At 39.4% G+C, this 27,964-nt stretch overlaps 2 protein-coding genes across 9 annotated transcripts in view; one reads left to right on the forward strand and one right to left on the reverse strand.

Annotated features, from left to right (window-relative positions):
• SLC8A1 (solute carrier family 8 member A1) overlaps positions 1–27,964 on the forward strand; it is a 446,495-nt gene that overhangs the window by 312,568 nt on the left and 105,963 nt on the right. Inside the window, exons 3-4 of one of the 2 annotated variants that reach the window (XM_075339431.1) lie at positions 10,952–11,055; positions 20,596–20,613. In XM_075339431.1, the coding sequence (XP_075195546.1) occupies positions 10,952–11,055; positions 20,596–20,613 (122 nt within the window). Of the gene's footprint in view, positions 1–10,472; positions 10,580–10,951; positions 11,056–20,595; positions 20,614–27,964 lie in introns of both variants that reach the window. The other variant, XM_075339430.1, reaches the window with a different exon arrangement.
• On the reverse strand, positions 24,152–27,372 carry LOC142296159 (uncharacterized). 7 transcript variants are annotated; one of them, XR_012751596.1, is made up of 6 exons: positions 25,732–27,372; positions 25,020–25,064; positions 24,854–24,927; positions 24,696–24,770; positions 24,482–24,613; positions 24,152–24,253 (listed from the first exon to the last, which is right to left on the reverse strand). XR_012751596.1 is itself a non-coding variant. In XM_075339436.1 (4 exons), exons 1-4 carry the CDS (start codon positions 25,812–25,814, stop codon positions 24,535–24,537), a joined length of 282 nt encoding a protein of 93 aa, XP_075195551.1. In that variant the 5' UTR covers positions 25,815–27,356; the 3' UTR covers positions 24,152–24,534. The 7 variants fall into 7 exon arrangements, 1 of the variants encoding a protein (XP_075195551.1); XR_012751595.1 differs by having other exon boundaries at positions 24,152–24,613; XR_012751598.1 differs by lacking the exon at positions 24,854–24,927 and having other exon boundaries at positions 25,732–27,356.

The following is a 27,964-nucleotide window of genomic DNA, read 5'->3' on the forward strand; positions in this document are numbered from 1 at the left end:
CGTTGGCAGGTGAGTAACGAGGTTGTTTGTCGTTCCTGCGGCAGCACACATGGCTGTGTGACACCACAGGAATGAGGAAACTCACCGTACCAGTGTCCCACCAGCAATGAGGAAGGAACGATGTGGGCGGGATGTTCGTATCCGCCCCTCCTCTACTATTGGGCGGTCGCTTAGTGATGACGCTGAACGAACCGCCCCCTCAGAAAGGAGGCGGTTCGCCGGTCACAGCAACGTCGCTAGGCAGGTAAGTGCGTGTGATGGGTGTAAGTGATGTTGTGTGACACGGGCAGCAATTTGCCCGTGATGCACAACCGACGGGGGCGCGTACGCTCGCTAGCGATATCGATACCGAAGCGTGTAAACTACCCTTTAGTCTGCATGTTCTGCATGTATGTTTTGAAGAGCACATGTAATTCATGTACAGTGGCATGTAAAAGTAAATGTAAACTACTGTTATTGTGAACTGTTAAGCAAGTCGAAGAGTAAATGATCTCTAAAAGGCATAGAGTTAAAGATGACACATTTCCTTTGTATTTTAGGTGTCTCTGAACAGTAGAACAATGTACCACAACTCCAGAGTCTGTTAAATCTTCCTGAAGGTCTTTTGTAGTCATGCAGGGGTTCAGATTTGTCTCTCTAGCAATTCTACGAGCAGTTCTCACAGAAATTTTGCTTGGTCTTCAACACTTTATCTTGACCTTCCTGTTAACTGCCATTTATTAAGTACATTTCGAACTGAAGAAATGGCAACTTGAAAACACTTTGCCAGCTTCTTATAGCCTTCTCTTGCTTTATGGGCCTCAATCACTTTCATTTTCAGAGTGCTAGGCAGCTCCTTAGAAGTACCGATGTCTGCTGTTAGAGAAGGATGTGGTTTTACAAAGCAGTGAAATTTGTAACATCTGGCCTTTCCTAATGATGATAGTGAACAAGCCATAACCCCAACAGGCTAAGGTCTGAAACCTTGGTCAAAGTTATCTGAGCACACAAATCTCCAAGATTTGCTAATCTTTTGCATCAGCCCATTTTCCTTTTTTAATTTTTATAATGTAAAATATGAAAATATATATTTTTTTTGCTAAAATACAAATTAATGTGTCATTTTTAACTTTTAGAGATCATTTCATCTTCAACTTGCTTAACTGTTCACAATAACAGTAATTTGGACAAGAGGGGCCCGCAGCTGCTCGTGTCCACTATCAGGGCGCTGCGGTTCTCTATTCTCCCTGTGGAGGATGCTTGCGACTCCACAGCAAAGAATTGAAATTATTGTAGCTCGGAAAGCCGCACTGCAGGCTAGTTTTCGCTGAGGGCCCTACACGCACAGTGGGCATGGGATTTCTAGAACTCTCAGCCACTGTGCTTGTACTGTACAACACAGCGTTTTGGATGCATCTGAAACACACTGCATCCAAAACGCTGCTAACACTGATAGTGGGCATGTACCCCAAAGCATCATATGTAAATCTAGCCTCTTAGCTTTCATGCATCCCAGGAATATTCTATTTCTGTGACAGTCAAAGAAGGCTTTTAAGATTATGGGACATCAAGATTACCAGAAAGGATCCACCCACACCAGCAAGAAAGTCAGAAAAAAGGCGCATGCATGGCCAACTCTAGCTGAAACTCTTGAGTGGTGCTATAATTAGTTTATTAATGAAATATCTTGTGAAAAAAATAACGATTGCCAATATGAAATGGAAACTGCTTTATCCAACTAAATGTAATGTGATTTTGCTAGATAGCCCCTCTAACAATGCTGATTTTATCCTTTTTTAATATACATGTATAGTGGAAATGAAGCATTCACTGATCATAAGTAGGATTTAACCGTGTTTTTCCAATGTAAATAAAAGCTGCTGAATATAAAAATCAATATATGTTTCTCTCCTAGTTTCCACCATATGGCTCCAATATTTGTATTTATATCTGCATGACAAACAGCAGTATGTGTTATCAGCAGTGACATGTAATTAATGAAGGTGCTTGCACCATGTCAATATCCACAAACGAGTTATGTGGATTAATCGATACAAAGCACAAATATATATTTCAGCCAATTTATGGATATTGCCCTTTTATATTTATCTGAAGATAAAAAGCGCGATGCACAGGTCATCACTTTCCATACGTCTCCATAATGTCAATACAATTTGTAAATTGACTCGGTTTTGTGTCATAATTAATTTCGATCATTAATATGTGTCAGGGCTTTTGACACAGCAGAATAAATGTAGTTGCTAGTGATGAGCAAGCGTGCTTGGCACTGCTTAATACTCACTCAAGAATCGGGGTGCTTGGGCCGAATGTCGTGGGTGTTTGAGGCCATGCTTGAGTCCTCGAATCATGGGATTGCCTGCTATACACGGTAATGCTGTAACCCTATTAGCTACTGGCATTACTGTGGTTGGCCGGCCGCATCGCATCATCGGGTCTCATATGAGACCTGGGGATGCGCTGATTGACACACTGCAGTTCAGGGAGAGTTGATGTGGGAGGGACAGCATAGATTAGAGCAGGCATAAAGGCAGGGTTTCACACTTGCACCCTTTAGTGCCTTTCATGTGGCACTAAAGGTTTTTTTTAGCCTGGTTTAAAGTACTAAAATTAATTATTTAAAAAAACAAAAAAAAATGGCTTGGCGTGCCCCCAATTTTTTATAACCAGCAAAATTAAAGCAGACAGCTGCAGTCAGGTATTATGAGTCTGAGAAGGTCCATGGTTATTTGGCCCCTTCCCAACCTAAAAATAGCAGTAGGCAGCCACCCTACAATTGACTTATCCATTAGTTGCTCCATTTCTGGCACCTTGTTCTGGCTCTTCCCGATTGCCCTAGTACGTTGGCAATTGGAGTAATATTTTTGGGGGGATGATGTCAGCTGTAAACTGCCAGCTGGCTTCAAGCCCAGGGGTTATTAATGGAGAGGGATATATTCCCCATTACTAGCACAGTAAATGTTAAGGTAAAAAATATGTAGGAAAAAAATAGTTTATTTGAATTAAGACTCCTCTAGCCCTCATTCACCAATTTATTTAAAAAAAATAAAGCCATAAGTATCCGATATAATCCATGGTGTAGTATTCTCACAACATCCCCTGAATACATATTCCAACCTTTGCAGCCTTGTTCTTACCATAGAACGAGGTTCCCTAGGTCATTACCACTCAGCGCCAGATCTGGAATTTCTCAAATGCGGTAACGTCATTAAATCGGTGACGTCACCGTGCGTGAGAAATTCCGGGTCTGGTGCTGACTGAGAATTACTTATAGCACCAACATAGTCAACAGCGTTTAACAGACAGTATCATCACATCAGGGATCACAATTTTAATTTGCTATCAAATGAGATGAGGCAGGAAACCAGAGTACCTGGTGGAAACCCATGCAAACAACATACAAACTACTTGTACATATTGTTCTCGGTTGGATTTGAATCCAGGACCCCAGCGCTGCAACACAACAGTACTAACCACTGAGCCACCATCTTGCTAAATAACACAAATTTTGCTAATTTTTAAAAAGTTCTGCTAATAAAAAAAAAATCTGCTTTATTTAGAAAAAAAGCTTGAATCATATCCATGGTATAATTGTTTTTGGGCAATAGTATTTATGGTATTGCAGCTCAAGTGCTAGAGATTTAGTGACAATAACACAAAGGAATTTAGTTTTTCTATAAAAAATATATATTTTTTTCACTTTGCAGTCGACCCCTTTAACTCTTTTTAGCTCTGCTATGTCTTATGTCCAAGACTCTACAGGACATTCCACATAGTGTCCAACCATATATTAAACTACCTTATATTTTCCTAGACCCAATTATAGTAAATGTTCCTACCAACCCATTTTCTTTAAAAAAAAATTGGATTTGATCCATCGCCAATTGTCCTGATAATGAGAACAGAACTTCAAACTACAAATAGATGATATTGAAAATGATCTTCGAAATATCAAGCTGGGAATCACATTGACATCTTCACCTCTGCCCCTAAGCAGTTACATGTCACAGGGAATTCTTCTAAGCTATAATCAATATGGACTAGCATCTTTGATGTTCAGTCATATTGCATCAGTCAAGCAATGTAGAGTGGCCTAGCCCAGAAATCCTCAGCATTAGATAGTGCCCTTCATGTCTTGAGTATAGCTCAACGAATTATTTTTAGTTTGATGAGTTGGATCAAACCTATCAGCAGTTCATAGATTACATAGAGATATGCTATGATACATTTTAAAGGTGTGGGACACTAGTTATTTTTCCAAGCCACATCGATATAATGTTGAGAAACAAGGCTTCTCTCAAATACCTTGTGTTGCCCAATAGTATCTTTGAGCGGTGCTGTTGCAGTCCGTTCATCCCCTATCCATGACTTCTGATGACCGGTGATGTCTCGTCAACTTCCAGTTGACCAAACATCACCGAGGCCGGTTCCAGTCTCCATGAGTGACTGGACTTTGGGTGGACGTTCACCACGAGTCACAGCACAGCGTCACTCATGCTTGCACATTCTGCAGTGAAGAAGAGAGTGCATGAGATGCTGGTCTGTGATGCTGGGCTGTGACGAGCAGTGTAACACTGCCCACAGTCAAGTCACTTAGAAAGACTGGGTCCAGCCGTGGTGATGTCAGGTCAAATGGAAGTTGACGACACATCACTGGACATCAGAGGTCGTTGAGCCTGGGGGTCACAAGAAGGGGATGAGCAGACCGCAATAGCGCCGCTATTGGCAACACAAGGTATTTGAAAGAAGCCTTGTTTCTCAACATTATATTGATGTGGCTTGGAAAAATAAGTAGTGAACCCCCTCTTTAACTTAATAAACCACAGTTTTCATTTTTTAAGGGTTACTAGTTATCATCTTTCTAAATGGAAAATATGTTATGTTCTAAAAATATGAACTCTAATTTGTTTATCTACATTTGCTTTGCCGTACAGCATGTGACAGAATAACTGCTGCTCCTGCTTCATTGATCCAGATATTTTGATAAACATAGTAGCAAAGAATAGCTGTTATACTGCCCAAAGAATAAAAATCAATAAACTGAACTAATGTATATTGCTAGGCATGTCATTGATCTTACTGCTAATGTTTTTTTAGATAATTTACTGTTCTCCTAACCCTGTCAGATGCTAGTGGCCTGAGCCAAGCTTTGCTCTTTCATACACTCCAATTTTAGTTATCGTTGCTTATAAATTTACTTTGCCAGCTCCTCTCACAAATGTCATTTGCTTCTTACCTATTCATGTATTTGTATTCATTAAATTAGACGCGGGGTAAATAATGGTCGTCGTTATACATATTCATAGTGGTGATCTGTGCTTTGTTTGCCGAGCTTGGTGGTTACTCAGAATGTAGATGAATTCACGTTAGACCTGAAGGACAAGTCGTGTTATTCATAGGAAGACATTCTGTATTATATTGGCCATGAGAAGTATATAGATCCAGCAGGATGCTCTATTACATAAAGTATCAGTCATTTTTGAGGAAAAACACCCTTTTTTGTCTAACTGTGAATTAAAACCAAACTTTTAACAGAAGAATTAGCTCAAGAGGTTTCAGCAGATGTATATTATAGAACATCAATCATTCACAAATGGAGATTAGCGCCTGAGATGAAGGAATGTTATCTTGACACCTCATCATGATGGTCAGCCATATTAACTTTGGTAAACTGCTAGCCTGGGGGTCAGAGCTAGACAAATTGAATACCCGTCTTTTAATATTTAGTCAATTTTAACATCCGGTGCTAATCAATTTCCTAATAAACCTTTATACGGGATGCAGCTCAATTCTCAAAATCTCTAGAGGGAGCTTAGAAATTTACTACATACTGATCTATTTTTAGAGGGAACGTGTCAGCAGGATTTATGCCCTGTAAAGCACTATAGACATGTTATCTAGTATGGTAAAAAGTTCACAATGATGATGTTCTATCTACTGTCAGATTCAGCACAAGAGAGAAGATAATGTTGACAGCTGTTTAAAGTGAATTTGTCTGCAGGTCTTTGCTATGTAAGCTGAAGCCAGCATGCTGCAAGGGTTAATACAGAAGGTTCAGACATGCTTGTTTTGTCACAGTCCGATCTTTTATTTATTTGATATGTTTGTTTAAATAGCAGGACTTTTATAATGGCAGAACTAGAAACTCACATGAATGGCAACCTGACATGCCCCGTGCTGTGATTGACACCTTACTGTTAAGTAAGGCCGACATGACAGGGGTTGGTCCATGATAGAATGTAACGGGAGTGGTAGGGGACAGGGCGAAAGAGGATGGGGGAGGGACATCGGACATAGGGGATATATAAAGCAAAGTGCGGGAAAAGTGACCATTTTGGGGTAACCAAAGACTGGAGTCCCGGCCGCCCTATTTTGGAGTTCTAAATGGTTATATACATATATATATATATATATATATATGTCATCAAAATTTAGTGACACCTGTGACCATAAACATTTTATCTAGATGGATAAAAGGTTTCAAGGGTGTATATACTCTCCCAAACAGTCAAGCTTGCCATCCCTTCTCTGGTCTTGATTCATATCTCATAAGTGGGATATTTCAATATTTCATCACAAATCCCCTCTAGCGGCATCTAGTATATGTGTAGTGAAGGAAGGCGTACTGGAACTCCTTCTGCACGTGTTGAATGTTGCTGTAGGTGACTTGTGATGACGTACCTGACCATCGAAACATCATGCTAACCAAAAAGAGGGCCTCCATTTTGGCTGAGAGAGCCTCTTTCCTTGTGATTTCTTACTACAATTTGAATATTTTTCTCCCTGATGCTGTGACACTGCAAGAAGATAAAAGATCATCATTTGCAATGAAAGAATATGTCTTTAAAAGCATACACAAAGTAGATAGTAAACTTTTCTTAATTCGAGACTCGAAAGTATTGTCAAATAAATTAAACTTACTGGAGACGTCTTTCTTTTCGAGCAATCTGCTCGGTGAATGTTCTCGTGGATGTGCTTAGCTAGTGTCTTTTGATTGGAGTGTGATGATAATGGCAAACACAGTGGAAGTATCATAACATAGTGATTACCCATTCAGACTTGTGAGTTTATTGGAACATAATCCGGTTAATGACTACCGGTTGATAGCTACTGTCTGTAGTTCAAGATCAAAATCAGAGCAAAAAGTCCTCTTGCCCCTCCTGCCTCCCCTCTTTAAATGATAATATAGTGGGTTGTTTATTGGCCGCAAGTATATTAAGGAAGCTTGCCTGGCGTACGTGATGTTTGAAACATAATAGGCAATAACAAAATAATTAGCCACTTTAAAGCCTTAAATTGCCAGTTTTGTGTATTATCCGGAAAAATGCTGCCAGTTCAATTTGTTTCTTTCAATCCTCCCAGCTGTAGCTTCACTTACTGTTCTACTGCCAAGTCGAAAAATGCCAAAAGGAACAGCATGGATGGGACTGTGGACTCCGTTAGTCCTGTGCACTTCAATATATTGTACATTTATTATATTTATATATTATAGTTCAAATAACGGCTATGCGCCATGTTGATGGTCTTCAGAGCTTTTAGCCCTCTAAGGGGTCTTCACTTCTTTACTTTTTTTCTTTTTTTCCATTTGACTGACTCTTTTGACTTTATTAGGGTCCATCTGGTTTTCATCATGGTGTCTGCCCCAAACATAGATGAGAACATGGCCTTATTTTTAAAGTGAGTCTGTCAACAGGTTTTTGCTACGCCATTTGGGAGGAGCATGATGGAAGGGCAGAGACCCTAATACAAGTGATGTCTATCTTTCTGGGCTGCTTGCTACAGTTTTGGGAAAATCCGTTATCTTGCTGCAGATCTATTAGTTCTTTGAATGCTGAGCTCAGTATAACCCCGCCCCCAGCACCGATTGGCAGCTTTCTGTGTACACCATGAATAGGCAGAAAGCTGCCAATCAATGGTAGGGGCGGAATTATACGGAGCTTACAAATATGGTGGACTGCATGGCAACAGAGTTACTAGTCCTCTAGTGATAATCTCCTGGTGATAAAACAGTGATTTTGTAAAATTACAGCAAGCAGCCCAGTAAGTGACACATTGATGGAATCTGGGTCTCTGTCTTTACATTGTGCTTCTCTCAGATTAGATGGCAAAAACCTGATAACAAATTTCCTTAAAAGTTTGAAGAATAATATAATGGGATACTAAAAGCTGTTGACAAGAGGGTTTATGCAATTGTTCAAGCTCATATGGCTGCTCTAGATCGCCTCATCCTTGAGATTGGGAACTTAATCCTTATAGTGAAGGTATTTGAATAACTGTGCAGGAATCCGCTAATATTATAGGTGAAATATGGGGGCAAACCAGCACCAAATCCTCCTGTCCTTGTTGATTAAGGCTTTAGTAGTGGTATCCAGCACTAAAAGGGGAACAATTTTATTATTTGCCATAGTCAACCCCCACCACTAATTTCTGTGAACATTAGAATGAAAATATGAGCTATGGTTTATTCAATGAAATAATTTACTGATATAGGCAAGACTGAGCTAAAGTCAGAAAGGTGGGCTAGAGATATACTGAGACCCCCTCGGTGATCCAACAAAGCTTATCATGAGCGACATATTGTTTTATGGTTCCTTTATGACAAATCTGTGCAAAATGTTGCTTTAAAATAAATCACAGAAAACATTTTATAGAAATTATTGGATGCTATTGACATCCATAGTCTACATTAAAGGTGCCTTCACTCTTCAAGAGTTTCTGAAATAAAATGCAGTAAAAGTTCTTTGCACTTTATGATCAGGTAATTTTGTGTCACTCAGTTCTCTTGATTGTATATAATTTGAGACATTTTTAAAGCCGGCTTCAGCGGGTTATTATTTCTCCATGTACAATGTGTCGGAAAGCATTTTTAAGTAATTTAGCGTTTGTGAACTTGAAAAAGGCACAGATGTATTTGCTATAAAGTTATGGACTCTCGTAGGAGGATTATACCATCATTTTATTCATTATGATTTGATAGAGCTTCTCTCAACAGAATGTCATCACTACCAACGAAGACTTTTGATCAAATTATAATTGATAATGTGTATTGTGAATGTTTTTTCTTTGACTTTTGCTCAAATTATCTGTGTTTTATGGGGCACTTGAACTTTTTAATGAGGGTCACAAATAATGACAACCCTTGCCTAGCTCAGTAATGAGTTTTTTTAAGACCCCTTAAAGGAAACCTGTCACCTACTCACCTGCAGGGTGGTTTTGTCCGGTCCAATGAGCGTCGCTGATCTTGACCCAGCACCTCCACTTTTCTTGCTTTGTGTGGATGATGTGTCCTACGTCATCCACAGTGTCCTCCATTGTGCTCCTGCACACGCGTACTTCTCTCTGCTCTGCATAGGGCAGATCAAAGTATTATAGTGCACTTGCTTGGGCACTTTTTGACCTCTGCCCACAGCAGGACAGATAGAAATTTGCAGGAGTGCAATGAAGGAGACTATAGAACGCGTCATCCACACGAAGGAAGAAGGAGGATGGTGATTGCAAGGATAGAGGAGGCACCAGGTCAAGACCAGTGATGACCATCGGGGTGGACATGTGAGAAGGTGACAGATTCCCTATAATTGTACTGTTTACACATTTGTGTATGTTCATGCTAATAAGGATGTTTATAATATGTTAGAAATACCATTGAACAAAATGTGTCATATTAAGGAATATGCAAAAATGTAAAGCTCCAAATCTCAGATATTTGTTTGTAACTGTGAAAGGTATTCATTACCCACCTTAAAGATTTTGACACTCCTTGTGTTTTGGGTTCAAAAATATGTTTTGCAGTTCATTTTTATTAAAAGTTTAGAATCATTCAGCTTCTGTAGCCTTTATGTATGGCAGTACATCCGTCTAATCCGACAGTGAGCTTGTCTGATGGCACGACTTGCAACACTTTTTATTCTCCTAAATTATCTTCGATGCTGGATTAGGACAAAGTGAAAGTTCTTGATAGTGCTAGAGAATTATGTACTGTGATACACAGAAGTTGTAGAAGACAAATGTTCAAAAATCTTTGAGACTACAGGGCTTGTACCTAAAAATATGTGCATTTAATAAAAAATGAATACCAATGGAGGTGCCCATCTGCCTTAAGTTTTTGATAATTTTGAAACCAGCTATAGAAAGATGTTGGATTCCAGATGTTAGCACAGGCATGCCATTTTTTGCATCCCAATCATGTTAAAAACTTGCTGCTACTATGTAAAAAATGTATATTTATGCTATCATAGAGAGGAAAATAAAGTAATTCAGGCTTCTAGGATGCTTCAATAAATGATCTCATATTTCACTGGTTTCCTCAGATAATAGGCCCTAATTTCTAGTTGTCTGTCTCATCTCTTGACTCTCCCTATTCTATGTTCCCGCCTTTGACTAGCTCTGCATTCTGAACACTATTGCCTAGTTGACTTTCTGCTTTTCTTTTGTCCTACGCTTCTTCTCTTCATTCTTTCCTTTTCCTCTTCTTGCAGCAAAACCATATCAGTGAAAATTATTGATGATGAGGAATATGAGAAAAACAAGACCTTCTTCCTTGAGATTGGGGAGCCTCGTCTGATGGAGATGAGTGAGAAGAAAGGTGGGGGATCTGCTCTGAGGCTGAGCCCTAACCAATAACATGTCTGACTTACCACACTTGGATGGCTTAATCCATTGTCTCATGTGCACATGTCCATTTACGTATCTTAAAGGGATCTGTATACTTAAAAGAACTCATTGTTTTAACAAGCTACTTTAAGTAACTAGTTAGCCATTTTGTTAAAGAATCGTACTTCGATAGGATGTCCAATATCAGATCATATTTACTGAGATCATATTCTTTTGCCCATTGAATACTTACATGGATGTGTGCAGGTTCCTCTACTCATAATAACCATCAGGCTTAGATCATTGTTAAAGCATGTGTGTGAGATTGCAAACATCCATTTCCCTTTGTCTTGTGTCCCCACAGGAAGTACATTACCCTTAAAATACTTGACAGAGAGGAGTATGACAAAGAGTCCTATTTCTACCTTGTGCTTGAAGAACCAATCTGGATACGAGGAGGAATGAAAGGTGTGAGAGTATATTAAAACAAACCGAGCAGCTAAAAAAATCAACTTTCTCTCCTGTTTGTAATTCCCTACTCTCACAACTTGCTCTCTCCTCTTGCTTGGCATCTGAACTCTGTGCAATGCTTTCTGTACAGCCAGCTCTTTGTTGATACTCTCTTAAAGCTGTCTAAGCCAACTATATCCTTCAGAGTGTCTTCTGGATTGTGGAAATCACAGAGTTAACCAAAATCGAGAAAACTGATTGCTGTGTTAGCCCCTATCTGTAAAGGGATGTTTACTTAGTCATCTCTTCCTTCCTTCTATTCACTCCCACCTTTACAAGTGCCATGTATAAGTATATAATTGCACAGATGCCATCTTCTTCTGCAAAGGGCCCATATTAAGTAATCAAGTCACAGTAGTAAACCTTATATAGCCGCTACCCCCCTTGATATAAAAGCTTCCCCTACATAATCTATAAATAGCGGGCAGACAATCCTCTGCTGTTACGTTTTTCAAGTCATGCAGTTTGCATTTTGGAGACCATACGAAGGGAGCAGCAGTCATTATTGTGTGCTTCAATTACATCAGCAATATATGGCACATAATAAATCGGAAGGGATTCGAGGGCCATGACCACGTCATGAGATTTCTGATTTTGTATTCTAAAGCAAGAACTGCTCACTGAAGTAACTCACTCCTCTGTTTTAAAAAGGGCTTCCAGATCTAGCCCCCCCCTTTTACATCCATAATACCAAATAAAACCACCAAAAAGGATTGGTCTAGGGAAGAAATCCCCCATCCTATATCAGGATATATGGACTCTTTCTTTACGAGTCTGAAGAAAATAAGGAAATGTCCAGCATCCAAAGTCCATAATGAGTATATTATAATGAAAACTTTTTGAGATAAACTTGCCATCAAACAAATTACTACTAAGCACAAAAAACCGATGTGTTTCATCTTAAGAAGTCTTAATCATGAGTAACGCTTTTTAAATTGAAACGCGTTGTTTTTTTGTGCTCAGATGTAGTTTGTTTGGTGGCAAGTTCGTCTCAAATATTTTTCAATATAATATACTCATTATGGAGGTTGGACGCTGAGATTTCCTTTTTTTCTTCATGCTTATTTGAAGCCTTGACATGGGCGGCTCCGTGCGTACCCTTTCCATATGGAACAGGTGGAATCAGGCTGGTGAGCGGCTTCCCTCTACCGTTTATTCCTGAAATAAATAAGAATGGTTCGTATTCAGGCAGACTTAAACCATTTTTATATTACATTAATAATCTCAATGACCGCTTATGCAGATAAAACGGAGACCAAAGACTAGGAAAATCAGGTGATGAGGCCATTTCTTTAATCATACTATTTCCTACCATTTCCAAATAATACCTGATAAAACATACCTCCAGTGATGGAAAACGTCTGTAGTATCATAGAGGGATGTCAGAAGTTCTGATTGATTGGATTTAAAGTTCTGATAGAATTCTAGGCTTCAATATTCATTGGTTTCTGTTAAGTTAATTTGGGGTGGTGTTGGTCGTCATTAAAGGGAAACAGTCCTGAAGATTATATACCTCAAGCTAACGCATGTATGTACAGGCGCTTTCATGCTCATTAAATCCATACTATGAAGGTAGAAATTAAATCCATTTTGTAGTTTCTGAGAAATCCAGCATCAAAATTGTATGCAAATGAGTTGCAAGTGCTTTAGAGCGGAGCATTCCCTTGCAGCTCTCCTTCCATTCCCTGCCTGATGCTTGCTTCCTGAGTGTGACTAACAGATCACTGAAACAAAAGTGACCTATCAGTCAGACATCAGACATAGGAGGCAGGCAGCAGGCAGGAAATACAGAGGAAGAACAGGAGGGCTGCAAGTGCAATGTCCCACTACGTAGCACTTGCAATTCATTTGCATACAATTTCAATGGTGGAATTCGCAGAAACTACAAAACGGATTTTTACAATCAAGGTATGGATTTAAGCACCATGAAAGTACCTGTACATGCATGCCATTAGTTTTAGGTGTAAAATCCTTCAAAGTCCAACACTCTTCTTTATTTTTCTTAAATGAAACCAGTAAGAGCTAAAGGGGTAATGCCTTCTGCTGAATGAGACAGCCCCTTCACTGTGCGCTGAAAATGAGGGCCCTCACCTATGAGAACATCTAACATGCCTCTATATTCTATACTTAAAGGCATACTTAAACACAAACATTTTAAAAGCATCATACTTAGACAGAGGTAGGTGAACCATACATTTGTCATACAGCAGTTCTTCTATTCAGGAGTCATTCAGGCCATGTAGACCCATCTTACTAAGGTCCTATGATCAGCAAAGCTTTCTTCTTAAAAATACACAATTTGTGTTATTTTTTCACTAATAAGGGCATGCTTATGCTTAATTAATATATTAATAACATACATTACGTATGCTACCTGAAATAAAACGTACTAATTCCATTGCTTATACCCCAGCACCCTGCATGTAGAGTTGACATATTAACATAGATATGTAAAGTTGCATGAATTGAAATTTTAAAAGTTATCGAACATTCGAGAGAATAAAAATATAAACTACAACATAAACCTTCATCATTTCAATCCTACATTCCGTGAGTCATTTCCTAAACCTGATCTGGTTTCATTTCTATCAGGTGTATAATTATGTATCCAGAGGATTAGGTTCTTTTGGCCAAATCATTAGTTTGCTTAAAAAGGTGTCATGTAGATATGTCAAAAGCTGTGACATAAAATGATAGTCCTCATTGATTATATTTTATCTGTTAGACCCCAAAAACTAGAAATTAGCCCGATTGCATATCTTCATTAAACACATGATTTTCTGGATCTCTGGGTAGGATACAACACTTCTTAATTAGTGAACATGCATAATAATTATAGCAATCATTGCATAAAAATAATGCCAAAAGAGACTTGGCTGTGTAATAAAACGCACCAGGTTGCTCATTTGCATCATAACCCTAAGATAATTTAACAGCACTGGGTTGCCTTATGGAACAGGCCTAAGATGTTACTTAATTAGAGCCTTGTGGTGTTATTGTATATATTCTACTAAGCCTTGCATTGTTTGGCAGGCTTTTAATTAATATTTCGTAGTAAAAGAGTTATTTATTTTAAATGGACTTATTTATTGCTCCTCTTCATTGTGCAATACCCTTTTAGCATCTTTGACACAAAAAACACTATAAAAATGGTATAAAATAATACATTTTAGGAACTGATAAAAATATGGATATATACCGTAATATTAAAATTACAATTTATTCAGGAAGGGAATCTTTAAAAATATATAAGTCAAATATATCCATTTATTATGCAAAGGCAAAGTATTAATTCGGATGCCATGTACATTTTTTGGACTAAGCCATAATACAATTTTTAGGAGGCCAGACTGTAAATTTCTACATCTCCAATCTTATAGCAAGGCACACATGATCTGGTTGGTCGGATCCCAAAAATAATCATGGCATGCTCCATCAACGCCATATTTGTCCTAAGAAGCTTTCCATTTTCTCAAAAGAAACCCAATAAAATTTCTACTTGAGGCACCAGATTGTGGTAGGCAAGGGGCAGTAGAAGACTAATTCTAAAAGAAATGAGAACTTTACAGAACAGGGAACTTTAAGTATGAAATAAGTAAAGTAGCCAAGTATCACAATTAGTTTATTTTGGTTTACACTCGGAGGCGGACAATGCTAACCATGAGATTTTTTTATCAACCAGCAAGAAAATATTTTCTATCCTCATAAATGATAATCCTGCCCTTAAGGTGATTGTCTCCAAGTGTCCCTAACCATAGTTCTTTTTTCTGTGGACCGCTTCTCCATTATCACTATTCATTTGTGTTTCTTATCCTTTGTCTGTCTTCTATGTGTTCTCTTTACAGCCCTGTTGTTGAATGAGCTTGGTAAGCATTTCATTTCCTTTGTTCCCACCTTTTCAGTTTCCTTTTCTGTCCTAAATTGATGCTTTGACCACCTTTTTTTTGCAGTCTTATTGTGTATAATTACATGATGTGATTTACATTTTACTTTGTAATATGCATGTGGTAGACCAGGATTTTTGTACAGTAAGATAAGATGTAGGCGTTGACTTCTCACAGATCTACTCATGCAAACTTGCAGATAACTAAGGTTTAAGTGAAATGTCTAATGAAAAATGAGCTGTTTATTCATTAAACATAGATTTACTGTCGTGCTGTGATTAAAGATCTTGGCAGAGTCGGTAATAGGACAGTTGTGTTCCACAAATCCATTTAAATCAAGAAGCCCAGCTCTAGGGGCCGTAAATTGTCATCCTACAGTATCCAACATTACCGAGCCAACTCTGTCCTCCTAGACCATTAACAGTCCAGAAAATGGTAATTAGTATGTACTCTTCAGACAGGGATTTCCCTTATCCTAGATCATTAATTGCCCAAAGGGCTTCATTGAACAACACAAATATACAGTTTAGTATTTCCCAATATTGATTCGTAAAAGGGCAACTATCATGGAAAGTGAACCGGAGTAATTCTTGCACTGTCACACAGATCAGTTTGTATTATTTTAATTAACATTATTCCTTCAATTACCATTAATTAGACCAACCAGTCTTTTGCCCTAGTCACATTCAATAAATGGTATAATTAAAGATCTGACCTAGAAGAGAATAATTAGAATAGTTGAAGGATGCTTTATATAAAAGAATTCAGAAAGTTTTTGAAGACTAGAGTTTATCTTGTTTAAAATAAAAATGGTCTATTAGCGAAAACTAAAGGGATTTGTACCATGACAAAGTACATTTTAATCACCAGATCTTGGAATATTTACAAGTTCTACAATTGGATGTGTTAAAAAAATGTTCCTATACGGAGTTAATGTTATAAATGTGCCCCTGCTATATACTATTTGTTATGTCTGACCATGCAGAGCTGCTCTATTTCATGGTCAACACATACCACATCTCTGACAACAGCTTCTGGCCAATGGAGGAAGCATAAGTTACTTATAATACGTAGGCATACAAATTAAATAACAGGGGTTTGCAGCTACTGCATTCTGGGGGGGTAACACATTTTCCTGCCTGTTTTATCACAGTAGCCATTTTTTCTGATACAGCTCGCGTCCTCTGGAGCTCATCATAAGTCAAGGCAGTGACATAGGAGCTCCATCAGCAGCTGAGCTTATATGTCACTTACTTGATTTATGATGAGCTCACAGGACAGGTGACACAGCAGAAATACTCCTGTGATAAAACATGTTGGGAAATTTGTTACCTCACACAAACAAAATAGCAGGGGCTCAAAGCTGTTTACTCATTTATCATAACACTGATGCTGTCTCCTTTGGCTGTGGTATGTGTGGAGCATGAACTGGAGCAGTCCTTTATAGTTGGACACAGCAAATAATAGTATATATCAGGAGCACTATTATAGAAATATCTCAGCACATGAACATTTTTCTTAACACATCTAATTGTGGAACTTATTATTATTCCAAGATCTATTTATTAAAATGTAAAATGACCCCTTTCTTTTATCCTAACTCTTCCTAACAATTTCTTAATATACTTCTGCTATCAACTCTACTCCTGTAAGCTTATCTCTAAAGGTCCAGTCACACATCACGAGATCGTGAACGAGATCGCTACTACGTCACACTTCCTGGATCGTTTATGAGTCATTGTTGAAATTGCATGTTGGGTGTCACACGTAACGACTTTAGGAACGAGCTTGCTTCCCGTATAACGATCTTTCAAATCGTTGGGACCCTGTCACACAGCATCTATGTTAACTATTCCGATCCCATTAGGGGCGTAGTGAAATGCAGTGAGCCACGTAGGCGTGCATTTGCGTCGCCTTTTCCATACCCCCCTCCGCTTTCATTGGTGGCCAATACTGCATTCTGATTGGGCGGCCGGGCGGGCGTCGCCTTTTCCACACCCTCCGCTCTGATTGGTGGCCAATACTGCGTTCTGATTGGGCTGGCAGGGGGCGTATCTAGCGGTTAAATTTTGTATCGCGTCACCCTTTGTCACTTCTTTTGAGCTTTGCTTTGAGATAGAACCTGCGACTCCACCCTGATTCCTTCGTCCTTTGTACCTGGTCGCTTTGTTGGTGTGTTTTTCGGATCGAAGCCGCATCTGCACCCGGAGTTATCCCTCCAGCGTTCTCGAGTGTCGGCGAGATCGCATTTGTGATTTGCGATTCCAACAGGATTCTACATTGATAGACGGATATACACTTCTTTGACGTAACTACACGCTATTGTTCTCAGCGCCAACCAATCGGTGCAGAAGGGGCGTGGAAACGGGGACGCAACTACACGCCTTCGTGCATCTCATCTAGGTCGTCAACGAAATCGTTAGTAGGGTGTCAAACATACAGATTCATTCAGCCCAGCAGGACTCCAACGAGCCAAAAATGGCCCAAGCTGTTCGGCATCGATCAGCGATTTCGCAGCAGGGGGTGAATCGTTGGTACGTGTCAAAAGTGACGAGATCACTATTAAAGTCGTTCTTGCGTCACAGAAACTGTGACGTAGTAACGATCTCGTTCACGATCTCGTTATGTGTGAAGTCGTCTTAACACACCTGAAAATACCTGTATTGTTGTAGCCTTGATCCTCCTGGATGCAGACCGCAATCGGACCAACTGAGCAGGGCACATCACTGGTGGGGGCTGAGAGGAGAGGGAAGTGTGATCTTGGCATGCATGCCCAAACCGCTGTCACTCACAGAGATGCCGCACCATCCCCAATAGTGACGTGCCCTGCTCAGTTGGTTCAATACCGGTCTGCAACCAGAAGGATCAAACATACAACAAAAAAGGTATTTAAGAGACTATTAGACGTAAGCTCACAGGAGAAGAGTAGATAGCAGAAGTATATTAGGAAAGTTTTAGTTAGAAAGAATTAGGATTAAAGAAAGGGGATCACATTAGTAGTGAAAAATCTCTTTAATATTTTTGCTCTTTATTAATAGTGAGGAGGCTATATTTTTCTCATGGCTATCTAATGCTTTTACATTTCTTGCTTCTCATTTTTCTTTTTTTTTCTTAAAAACCCATTACATGTTGTATAATGATTTTAGGAATAGTTCCGGTGAGGCAGCTTCATTATTTCAATTTTTATAATAGGTTACTGCCCTAATCTCTTGTTACATTGATAGTATTCCTATTCTGCTCTTCCCAAAGAATATTTTTTTTCATAAGCTTGCCTTTAAAAAGTTAACTCTGCCCATAAAGTAATTTGCAAACCTCAAAGATCTCGTAAAACGACAACAAACACTGTGCAGTGTGTCCATTTCTAACATTAAGAAAATCAAAAGGGTAATTTGTGTGGACCCCAGGGCTCTTCAGATAATAGCATTGTAATTTGCATCTTATCATACAAATTTATATAAGAAAGCTAGTATACCAGCATTTACAGAAGCTTTATTACATGACACAGCACGACTAGTAAACAGCCAAAATAAACACAAGCAAAACTAATGGGATGATTAGAGTTTCTGCAGCTATCCTGCTGTACTGGAAATGACCGTTCGATTGACAGACGTGTTATTGGTATTTTGTAAAGAAGTTATCTGTAATACTGTATTAAAAGTGAACAAAAAAATCAATTCTGTTCAATTTTTCATAGAAGAAAATGTTGAGATAGCCATATGGAAGGGTGGAAAATGTAGCGAAAAATACAGTTAATTTGGAGTTAGTATGCTCAGTGCTCCAAAATAAAGTGACAGATGTTTGAGAATGTGACACGATGAATACAAGCCTATTACAAATTGCATATATATTTCTATACATACTGTATATATACTCAAATGTACGGAATGTGCAAAGCAAGAAGCAATTGGAGAAATTATTTAAAGGTTATCATGTGCTACATTTGTTTTTCTAAAAATAAATAAAATGATTTGGAGAAGTTGCATAATGAAGTGATACAGCTTTTGTGCTATTTGTTTTTACTTTTACATAAAAATTTTGGATCCCTGTTTCCACCACTAGTGGGCACACTCCGTATACAACTATAATGACCCACAATTAGCCTGACTGGGGCAGAATATTTTTATCAGTTTTTGTGTGTGGAGCAAATGAAATGTAGACTTTCCGAATGATTTATATTGAGGGATATTTTTTAATTCGTTTTAATCAGAAAATAAGAAGCATCTGCGGGAGTTTCAGCCAGTATGATAGAATGTGATCTTCTCACATGTATTTATAACATATTGGAATATTTTATCTAAATTTCCCCTTCAATTTTTACCTTCCATTCCTGGTAAAATGCTGGATGCAGACTGCTGCTCCTGTTTCCCTGCAGTAGCCTGTAGAAAGCTGACTGTATACATTAGATACCTTTATCATTTGACCCAACGCTGTTTTTTCTGACTCCTGGGAACTGAACACTACTATATTTTCTTTTAAAAAGTCACTTATGTCTGCTCCAAACAAAAGGATCCGCCATTGAAATTCAACAGATTGGATTGGAAGGCCCCCTTACACATCAAAGGGTCAGCCAATCTCACCAAAATCCGAGAGTCCAGTCTTAAATTTTGTAAAGCTTCTTTGCTTCCTACCTTCTAACTCTCCGTTTTCACGGTAAGGGCTGCAACACCTATTGATTATTCCAGGCCTCTTATTGCAGGACAGGATGCTTTAGTTGAGGTAAACGAAAACCTGTCACTTTGTAAAACACTTTAGGGTTAATCTGCAGGTAAATAGCATTACAATGATGTCAAGTCACCTTAGTAAAAATGTGGCTAGCAGGAGAAAATGAACTTATTTCCTCCCGGGAGCCGACAGCCTTCAGTCACTGGGGAGAGCAGAGAGCTGCAACAGCCTCCGTTGACAGCACCGCTTACTATACTGTGAGTGGTGGCTACAAGAATGCTCCAGCACTTTGACAGTTCACGTGCAGCGCTTCTGTGTAAAGTGAGTTGTCAAATAAAGTGCTGGGACATGCTTACAGCCGTCGATCAAGTATAATGAGCAGTGCTTTGAGCGGAGACTCTTCATGCATTACCCGATGACTGAAAGTCAGCAGCTCCCAGGAAGAAGTAAGTTTGTTTTCTCCTATTAGCTGCACTTTTGGTAAGGCAATCAGCCAGCCACCTCTTACAGTATAGTGCTGCGAGCAGTGACATTAGCCACTCCTTGCATTGCTCCAATGAATTAAATCCCGTGGCTCCCAGGAAGAAATAACGTCATTCTCTCCCGGTAGCCCCACTTTCAGTATGGCAGTCAAACAGCATTGGAATGCTATTAACTTGCAGATTATCCTTATATCTGTAGATAAATAGTATTTTCCAAGGTGACAGTTTCCTTTTAAATTGTTGCAAGGAAGCCGGAGGTACCCTCTTTCTTTTTTACATTTCACCCAAACATGGACGTATGTTTTAGAATGAAAAAAAAAAAAACAACAAAAAACACAATTTACAAAAACAGGCCTGTATGCAGAAATTGTGCTTTCCTGATTAAGTCATGAAGCATAACTGCTTTACAATAAAAAATGTGGTTTCACTAACATATTCTTTCTTTCTCTTTTGTCTTCAATGTGCACTAGGTGATTTCACTATTACAGGTATGTTTTCCATGTATACTGCTTTTTGTGATGCAATTGATTTAACTGCTATTTATGTTTTGTCTTTTTTTATGTTTTTTTTTTATTAATATTGTATTATGATCATATCTTTCAAAGGAAAAGTGCTGTTTGGTAAGAAGTAAAAAATGTGTGCATTTCCCTAAACACCCCTGTTTTTAGCCAAGCCACTCCTGTATTGCTAATTGACACCACCATTAACTCTACATGTGATTTTTGTGTGTATTACTGATGGTATTATTGCCATAACCCTGATTGCTGTTGTTGTAGGGGTGCTGACTCTCTGGTATTTTTTTTTTCAGCGGTTCATTCCCAAATCAAAAATGTAGCCTTAATGCTTTATTATATAACTAAACTAAGCGGTAACATTCCTCATAGTAGCAGTTCTCTATTCTACCTTCTATCAGTATATGGCTCTGTTTACATCACCATCTTTATGTTTCCCATAAGGGTTTTTGATGGCAATAAGTGTGCAGTAGCCTTCAAAAATATCAAGAAGCTCTGATAGATCCATTGCTAATATACGTCAGTGACATCTTGGGATCTGGCATAGCTGTCGTGGCTCCTTTATGAATAAAAAGGATGTTCACACAAAGTTTTTCTTAGGAGGATACATTTTCATGTGTTTTTCAAGAGAAATCCACTTCAGGAATCTATTTTATGTGTTTTTAACAATGTTTTCAGATCTGATGAGGATTTAAAGTTTTCTTCAGCATGTCGGCAGTCACGCCCATCAACAGAGTAGCCCGGAAGAGGTAGAGCTGCTCTTTTGACGTAAAGGCCTAAGATACACGGTGAGAAAAACGGTGTGAGTGGAGTGTGATAAAACATCGCATGCCACCCGGACCAATTTTAGCCTGTGTGTCAGCGCACATGAGCGATTATTTTCTCAGCCCTAATCGGACCAAGAAAACAATCGCAGCATGTTGTGATTGTAATGCTAGCATTGTTTCTCTCGCACCCATTCAAGTCTATGGGGCGAGAGAAAAATCGCACTGCACTCGCGGTACACCGATGTACCGCGAGTGCGGGCGAGAATGGCAATAGCCGGCTACAGAGGAGAGAGGGAGATAAATCCATCCCTCCCCTCTTCAGTGCCTCCCCGGCCCCCGCAGCTGAGGTCCGCTCGCACGGTCGGACCTCAGTCACAGGCACACTCGCATGACATTCGGCTCTGCTGTACTGCCAGCGTGAGCCGAGTGTCATGCGAGGGGATCGCAGTTATCCCCGTGTGGCCCGAGCCGAAGCAGCATAATTGCCGGCAGGAGCATGTGACTGCTTTGAGCCATCACCATGTAGAACAGTCAGGTAGTTAACAAATACCTGCCTGTTAGTTTTTAATCCCATAGTTAAAAAATAAAATAGTCCTTGATAACCCCTTTAACTTAAAGGGAACCTATGAAGTGTAAAACTCTTTTAACTTGCAGATATTGGGTTAGAGCCAGCTGTCAGTCAGTGCGGGGGGTACAATACACAGAGTGGCGACTGAACCTGCTCCAGCGCCGTCCCCATAACTGAAACCCGAACGCTGCTGGAAGGTTTAAAGTTCATTTCCTCCTGGCAGCGGGGTTTAATATGCATACCCTTGGCAGGTTCCAAACACTATTAACCAGCAGATTAGCCCCATATCTGCAGGTTAATAGCATTTTTACATGTAACAGGTTCCCTTTAATATTTTGTTGCATAATCTTTTGAGGCAATCATTGCAAACAATTTCTGTAACTCTCAATGAGTTCTTGTCCACAGATGTTTTGGCTCACTCCTTTTAAGCAAATTGATCCAGCTTTCTGAGGTGTGAAGTTGCCTTCTTCAGACTTCATTTTTCAGCTCCTTCCATAGATGTTCAATAGGATTTGGGTCAGGGCTCATAGAAGCCACTTCAGCATATCCTAATGCTTTTCTCTTTACCATTCTTGGATATTTTTAGCTGTGTTTTAAGTCTTTATCCTGTTGGAGGACCCATGACCTGTGTCTCACACAAAGTTTCTGACATTGGCCAGCACATTTCCCTCCAGAATGTCTTGATAGTTTTGAGATTTCATTGTATCCTGTACTGTCAAGACACCGTGTGCCAGATACAGCAGCCCCAATACATAACAGAGTGTCCTCCATGTTTCACAGTAGGTATCATGTTCTTTTCTTTATATACTTCAGCTTTGAATCTGTCAACATAGAGCTGATGTGACTTATCAAAAAACTCCAGTATTGTCTCATCTGTGCAACGAACAATCTCCCAGAAGCTTTGAGGCATGTCAAAAAGCATTTGGCATATTCCAGTTTCGCTTTTATGATTTTCTTTTAAACGTGGTTTCCTCCTTGGTCGTCTTTCATGAAGTCTACTTTGGCCACTCACACACATGAATATGGTTTGATCTAAACCGTTCCATTTTAGCTCTGCATTTGTTTGCAGCTAATAGCTTCCTTGTTCTTCCATGGTCAGATGGTGTAGTTAGGGTGTAGTATTTGACTTATTTGACTTTGAACTTGCAAACTCTGCTTCCAACTGTAACCCTAGGAACATTAATTGCCTTTCTTGTCATTTTGTATCCTTTTCCTTGATTTTCTGCAAGGGAAAGATCTCTTCTGTTAACTTTTTAAACACTCTGCTGACTTAGACTCCTTTCACATGTTGCTATCGAGTTGTTTTTTTTATACATTTTGAGATGATTTTCCAATATCACAGTAAAATATTGGATTTCTACCAATCATGGCAAAAAAGTAAAAAAACAAAACAAAATCTAACCACAACATGTGAATGAAGCATTAGCCATAATTCTAACATGCATTCAAACGTCATAGGCAACAAACCCCTAGCCAGTCCAGGTATTTGATTTGCTTGTTATCAACCTCTCTTGATACAATAAGGAAGTCTTGATTAGGTGCTTCAAATGTGCTTGAGCCAACGTCTAATTTACAGATAAACAGTGTGTTCTTATGAGGGATTCTATTCATGGGGTAGATGTTATGTCTGTCAGAGGCTACAAGCTCAAAAAGGCTACCACGGGCAGACTTGATGCAAGCCACTCTACCTGGCAGATTAGAGAGGAACAACAGCCATCATCCTCAAAACTTAAAACAAGGTCCACTGGATTTCTTCCATGGAATGTCACAGTCATCTCCCTGTTTTTGAAGACTAATGGTAGCTTGAGGACTGGAGCCCCTTTATCTCTATCTGGGACTCTACATTTTAATTTTTCATTTCCTTTGGTCCTGAAGTAGTTAATGTCCATTTTTCTGCTAGCAGCTCACCTGCATGTTAAGTTCAGCTGCGCTTGCTTTGTAGACATACCCCTTGTGCTTAAATTGCTAGGTCTCCCAGTAAGCTTTGCTGACTATACAAAGCCATTAGTAAGAAAGCTGCCTTGGTGGAAGGAGCGGTATATATGGTGTGAACACTGCTCTATTAAGGGTGGTATAGAGGTGCTAGTGAGAGGACCAAGGTCCGGACTATAGAATGTAAATTCAAAACACTGCACTCTCTTCAGCATGAGGTAATAGTAAAAGAAAGTCAACAGATTCGTTTTTATCGTGCAAACCAAGTGTCTTTATTTATGAACAAAGTTAGTGGGAGGGACTAAGGGACGTTTCGGCCCAAGCTGGGCCTTCTTCATACCAAGTCACACTGGGGAAGGGTAAAGAAAAAGAAATAACTATTTACATATATCACAAGAATATCAACAGATCATATACATATATACATAATTACATGGAAAATCATGTCCTAGTTGGTGTAAAAGGCACAGTAATAGCATATCAGCAGTTGAAGTAACTCTCCAGTCGTCACAGCCAATATGTGCAATGACAATAAGATGAAAGGCAAGATTTGACAATACATGAAAAATTTGCATACCTCCAATCATAGATGAACTAATATCACAGAGGGAATTTTTTTCTCTCTCCTTTTTAGGGGGTTTTTTGGTATAGAAATGGTGAGGCACTCCACCCAGGATAGAAGGATTGTGGTAGTAGCAAAACGCAAGCCCTGCAGATAAAGGCATGATTATGAAAGGGTAGTATTTCTATAAGGGGAGTAGCACTATGGGGGAGGGGGGATAACTGATTACCTTGCTCGTGCTAGCAAATGAATAACTATTGGAATTTGTCCTTTTAAGTTGGGAGAGTTCAATAACTCGTGGTCCCTGAAGGATGAGAACGTATGTGGTCAGCAGGTAACACATGATATATAGCACCCCCATGTAGTGGATCCCCTGTATACCATTACCTTAGGTTTACAGTAAGTGGATAAGGTCACGTATAATGCACTTTTGTCTAGAAGCATAGGGGGCTTACTTGCATCTGTAATCACGAGGGATAAGTCTTAGTAACAACATTACATGTGAGAGGAAAATACAGCCGTACTTGGAAGTTAATGAAGTGACACATATTACCTGCAGGCTTTAGGATAGGAATGTAGCAGTGGGTAATGGAGTCCTCTGAAAAGCAGAAGGGGGAGTATGGAGTTAACAGATTGTAGGTTGAAAGGATTAGGGACAGATAAGATTATCGCATACCTTTGCAGCCGTCTTCCCAGACTGTGGCTTAGAGCAGTGAGTTAACAGGTTTGGGAGCTATTTAACTCCTGAACCCGGAAGTGCACGGAGACGCCGGCACCTGCGTATTGGTGACCTGCGCTGCTATTAGTGTATTGGTGGTACCGTTAAGTCTTGAATAGAGGTGCCCGCACATGTGCAGTAGGGCTAAACTCGTACATAGACGTGGGAGGATGTTTATCCTCAGTGTGTCGTTCGAGATCAATGCAGGGATAGGGGGCGGACACTGCACATGTCAGTCTATTGGTAGTGAACGACTGATGATACCAGAGGGGATATTATCTATCTAGTCAATGTATAAGGCAGTAGTGTATGAAGCATTTGGAAGTATGGGGACATAAAGGCAACTGCAATGTAATACACAGGCATATACATAATAAATTCCTCATTTTGTCAAAGATCAATAGTGATTAGTTTACATCCAATCATTTTAAGGTATGACCTAGGAAAAAAAACATAAACAAAGGAAGGGTCCCAATATACTAATAGAGTGAACTAGCATTACCATCTATACATGACTAAAATAGAGAGTGCTGATTTTATACATTACCGTCTAATAGTGAGTGTACGATGGAAGAAGGAAAGGTGAGGATGGTATTTCTCAAGTTTTCTGTAAAAAATGTACCATAACATAGTTAGTGCGGTTTAGGGCAAATACAAAGGTATAGTACCATCATTATATTAGCCAATCTATCTCTCTATTAAGACCTTTAGGTGCTAGAGTTTGTAACTTATGGATCCAAAAGCTCTCTCTTTTTTTGAGAAGCTCAATATGATTTCCTCCGCGCCTGGGCCTATATACTTTATCAATAACCTGGAACCGTAACTGCGCTACATTATGCTTAGCTTCGTGAAAATGGTGTGGAATGGGTAGCCATAATTTTCCACACCTAATGGTGGATTTATGGCTTGCAATGCGGTCACCGACATGTTGGATTGTTTCGCCGACATACAATAGTCCACAGGGGCATTTGATGATGTACACCACAAAATTGCTCAAGCAGGTAAAGTATTCTTTTATTGGGAAGCTTTTGCCAGATCTGGGGTGCGTAAAGTGGTCTCCTTTGATCACGTTCGAACACGATGGACAATTCAAGCAAGGGAAGGTACCCGTACGTTTTGGTGCTAACAAGGTTTGTACATTTTTCTTGTCGCTGCCAATATCCGCTTTGACCAGGGAATCTTTTATGTTTTGGGGTCTTTTCTTACACATGATAGGTGGAAGTATAAACGGCCCTATCTCTGGATATGCTTTTTTTAGAAGCGGCCAGTGGCGATTGATAATATTGTAAATCTTAGGCATAGACGGGTGATACGTATGAACAAATGGTATCCTTTCCACTGTTGCTGTGTCTATCCCTGAGGGGGTGGTGAAAGATAGTCTTTCTCTTTCTGTCTTAAGCAATGTTATTGGGTAATTACGTTCTATGAACCGATTGGACATTTCTTCAAGTCTCTGCTCTCTTGTGTTCTCATCCGATACTATCCTTGTAACTCTTGCAAATTGAGATCTAGGTAGACTATTCTTAGTCGATTTAGGATGACAGCTACTGTATAGGAGCATACAATTCCGATCGGTCGGTTTACGGAATAGGTCTGAGGATAGATTGCCCATTGTGTCTTTTTTGATGTACGTGTCCAAGAAACTAATTTCTTCCTGATGATGATTTAGCGTAAACTTGAGCTCAGGCCACACTTTATTAATATGGTCATCAAATAAAAGCAGGCTTTCCAAATCTCCCTGCCAGATGCAGAATATATCATCTATGTAGCGAGCCCATAGAAACGCCAGTTCATCAAAGGCTGGGTATGAATACACAAAGCGCCCCTCAAAATAGTCCATAAACAAATTTGCATACGCCGGGGCTACATTCGAGCCCATCGCGGTCCCGTGTTTCTGGATATAAAAATCGTCCTTAAAAAGGAAATAATTTTCATTGAGGACTATCTCGAGGAGGCCTATAGTGAAGTCAATCGAGTCCTGGCTCAGATTAGTCTTATTGAGCGCGATTTTGGTTGCCCTAATGCCTTTGTGATGGGAAATTGAAGTATATAGACTGCTTACGTCCCAGGTGCACAGGAAGCTGTTAGGGGGGACCTGTTTTAGATCTCTGACCTTTTGTAAAAAGTTGTTGGTATCTAAGATAAAAGATTTGGTATTTTTAGCCAAGGGGGTAAGGACTTTCTCTAGATAAATTGATAGAGGGGAAAGAACGGACTCGGTCGATGCTACTATGGGCCGGCCAGGAGGATTAATGAGAGATTTATGGATTTTAGGTAATGAGTAGAATACCGGTGTTATGGGATGTAGTTTAGTGAGAAAGGTGCGGGTGGTTTGATCAATAGTACCTTTGTCGAAGTGAATAGATAGAAAGCTTTGGATTTTCTGTTGAATTTTGAATATCGGGTCTGAAGATATTTTCTGATATGTCATAGTATCATTAAGTTGGCGCTTAATTTCATTGATGTAGTCCTGTGTATTTTGGACCACGATCGCTCCACCTTTGTCAGCGGGTTTTATAGTTATGGCCTTGTTGTCCCTTAAAGAAGATATAGCTAATTTTTCTGAAGTATTAATATTACTTCGTGTCGGGTAAAAGCCCAATTCATGTTCATGCATATTGTCTTTAATGTCACGGTCCACTAAAGCTATAAATGTTTCTACAGCATGATGAGTTTTAGGTGGCATAAAGTGACTGGGATTGTGAAGACCCAACGTCTTAATGTTGGTTTCTTTAAGGACTGGTTGTTGATCTATGTTATGGAGTGTAGTAGAACCAAAG

This window comes from Anomaloglossus baeobatrachus, chromosome 3 (assembly GCF_048569485.1).
Source record: "Anomaloglossus baeobatrachus isolate aAnoBae1 chromosome 3, aAnoBae1.hap1, whole genome shotgun sequence".
In the NCBI taxonomy this organism is placed as follows: domain Eukaryota; kingdom Metazoa; phylum Chordata; class Amphibia; order Anura; family Aromobatidae; genus Anomaloglossus; species Anomaloglossus baeobatrachus.